The following is a 2619-nucleotide window of genomic DNA, read 5'->3' as shown; positions in this document are numbered from 1 at the left end:
TAATTACCATCAACTACTTTAATTTGTGTTAATTTGTGTAGCTTCTAGTACATACTAGTTAGAAACAGGTAGCTCAATTTTAGATTTATCTGAAATTAATATTTTTATTATATTAAATATTAAATTTATAAAATTTAAATTCTGAATGATGACGCAATAGAATAAAGAGAAACTAGTAGTATATAAACCATGTGACTACTAACATCATCTTCATCTTCTTCTTGTTTTTATTTATAGAAAAACAAGAAAATTGATATAATCATGTGTATAGTAGTGTTTATTTGGCAAGCAGATAGTAGATATTCATTAGTGTTATTATTGAATAGAGATGAATATCATAATAGGCCAACAAAGGAAGTTCATTGGTGGGAAGATGGAGAAATTGTTGGTGGCAAAGATGAAGTTGGTGGTGGCACTTGGTTGGCTTCTTCAACAAATGGTAAATTGGCTTTTCTTACTAATGTTTTGGAACTTCATACACTTCCTCATGCCAAAACTAGAGGTGACCTACCTCTTCGGTTTTTACAGGTACGTTAAATTTTTTATACTGTCAATGTATATGTTAATATATATATATATGACTTAGAATTGTAATAAGAAGGACAGGATCTAAATGTATGGTGTGATGGCAAGAATCTTAGGCTTAGATTCCTTTGGAGTATCATCTATTACTCCAAAGGTATTAAACTTTCAACAAATATTCAATTTTGAATATGTAATTTCAAAGGTATTTCAAGTTGAGTACTACAAAAACTTGAGAAACCAAGTTCATCAAGATTAAATTTTGAATCTGCTTTTAATCATGATCATGATTAATAGTAATGTTAAACATTGTCCTTATTGGAGTATATGATCAATAAATCAAGATTTAAATTGTAGTATATGGTGAATTTAAAAGAAAAATAATATTGTAAATTTATGCAGAGCAACAAAAGCCCAATGGAGTTTGCAAAAGAGTTGGTAAATGAAGGGAATGAATACAATGGGTTTAATTTAATTTTGGCAGATATTGAAACTAAGAAAATGGTATATGTAACAAATAGGCCCAAAGGAGAGCCCATAACAATACAAGAAGTCCAACCAGGTATACATGTGCTGTCCAATGCAAAACTGGACTCTCCTTGGCCCAAAGTAAGAATTCTAATGGGCTTTTTTACAATTTTGGATCGGGTTGTCACCCGATGAAATCGATATGCATAAATTGTACACTAAAGTTTTATGATATGCTTTTGGTTGTTAATTTCAGGCTCAACGATTGAAGTTGAATTTTAAGAAAATGTTGGATGTTTACGAAGCGAAAATCTGCGTCAAAGAGATGATAGAAAAGTTGATGAGAGATACAACGAAAGCTGATAAAAGTAAATTGCCTCGTATTTGTTCTACGGATTGGGAGTTGGAACTTAGCTCTATTTTCGTGGAAGTTGACACTCCACTGGTAATTCATACTTTCCTTAATATGTTTGTTCGATTTTAACTAACTCTTCTAAAAATAATTGACTAACGTAGTTTGATGTTTGGATAATTAATCTTCATGCATTTTCTTTCATAATCTAAAAAAATTATTAACTTTTTTTTTTGTGGTGTAAATATGTAGGGGTGTTATGGTACTAGAAGTACAACAGCATTGACAATTGAAGTGGGAGGAAAAGTAAGCTTTTATGAGTTGTACCTTGAGAACAACATGTGGAAAGAGCAAATTGTCAACTATTGGATTGAAAAGCTCCAAATGCAATAAATGTGCAATAATTTCATATATTTGTTGGAAAATTTCATATGTTGAGATATCTAATATTTTCATGTTTTGTTTTTTTTCAATCCAAATAAGATTATTTAAAAAAAAAAAACTTTTTGTCTTTGAATGGAAATTGTTTTGCATAGTCCTTGTAAACTGTACTACACTACTTGGAAGACATAAATGTATGTTATTTCGATATTGTTTATCAATATAAGCATAGGCGTATTTAGTATTTCAAGAAGATGGTGCACCATTGTTAGGGCGGTTTTGTCCCTTTAAGAAAAAAGCAATTATTTTCGGCATTCAAATTTGAGGGGCCTCATTTATTTTTGCAATAATAGATATAGGTTTTTATAAGAAAAATATTAAATACGATTTGCGATATATATATATATATATTAAGAGAAAAAGTTATGAAGAAATTTGATATACCTAGAGTACTATGTCGCAAGAAAAATTAAATGCATTGGTTATGTAAGTTATTGATTGAAAAAGACTTATTAAAAGAATCTGATTATAAAAATATACAATTTTGCATCTCAAGAAGTTTAAGGCCTTGGTTTGATTTTGTCTCAGACCAGTTGTGCGGTTGAACCGCTGCTGACCATTGCACGTAAGATAAGATATAAAATATTATAATTGATTTTGCTAATTTGCTTACTAAGAATGGTGATTTCAGTTGAAAGAAGGAAAAATGCTTTGTGTTTTTTCTGAAATGAATGCTTGCGATGGAACCTACTTTTAGATTCATTTATTATTTTTTTGTAAAAACAAAAGAAGGAAAAAGCAATGCTGGTAAAAAGTTGAATGCAAAACAAACACTCAAACCAGTGAGCCATCGAGTGATTTGTGATCATCTATTCCTTCAGTTGCTATTTGTTATA

General features: G+C 29.8%; 1 protein-coding gene across 1 annotated transcript; it reads left to right on the top strand.

Moving 5' to 3' along the window:
- Positions 1–211: 211 nt before the first annotated feature.
- On the top strand, positions 212–1745 carry LOC125827747 (uncharacterized). The gene is made up of 4 exons (XM_049507071.1): positions 212–528; positions 925–1131; positions 1247–1435; positions 1595–1745. The coding sequence occupies exons 1-4, from the start codon at positions 262–264 to the stop codon at positions 1733–1735; spliced, it is 804 nt and encodes a 267-aa protein (XP_049363028.1). The 5' UTR covers positions 212–261; the 3' UTR covers positions 1736–1745.
- Positions 1746–2619: the final 874 nt, after the last annotated feature.

This window comes from Solanum verrucosum, unplaced genomic scaffold (genome assembly GCF_900185275.1).
Source record: "Solanum verrucosum unplaced genomic scaffold, falcon-dt-bn FXZP01000064.1, whole genome shotgun sequence".
Classification (NCBI taxonomy): Eukaryota; Viridiplantae; Streptophyta; class Magnoliopsida; order Solanales; family Solanaceae; genus Solanum; species Solanum verrucosum.
The sequence above is the reverse complement of the archived record's forward strand: the minus strand, read 5'-3'. Positions and strand labels throughout refer to the sequence as shown.

Excerpts from the sequence above, each read along its gene's own strand:
- LOC125827747 (XM_049507071.1), top strand. The coding sequence starts at position 262 with ATGTGTATAGTAGTGTTTATTTGGCAAGCAGATAGTAGATATTCATTA. Across the intron at positions 529-924 it reads TACCTCTTCGGTTTTTACAG|AGCAACAAAAGCCCAATGGA; the intron begins GTACGTTAAATT and ends AAATTTATGCAG. Across the intron at positions 1,436-1,594 it reads TGGAAGTTGACACTCCACTG|GGGTGTTATGGTACTAGAAG; the intron begins GTAATTCATACT and ends GTAAATATGTAG.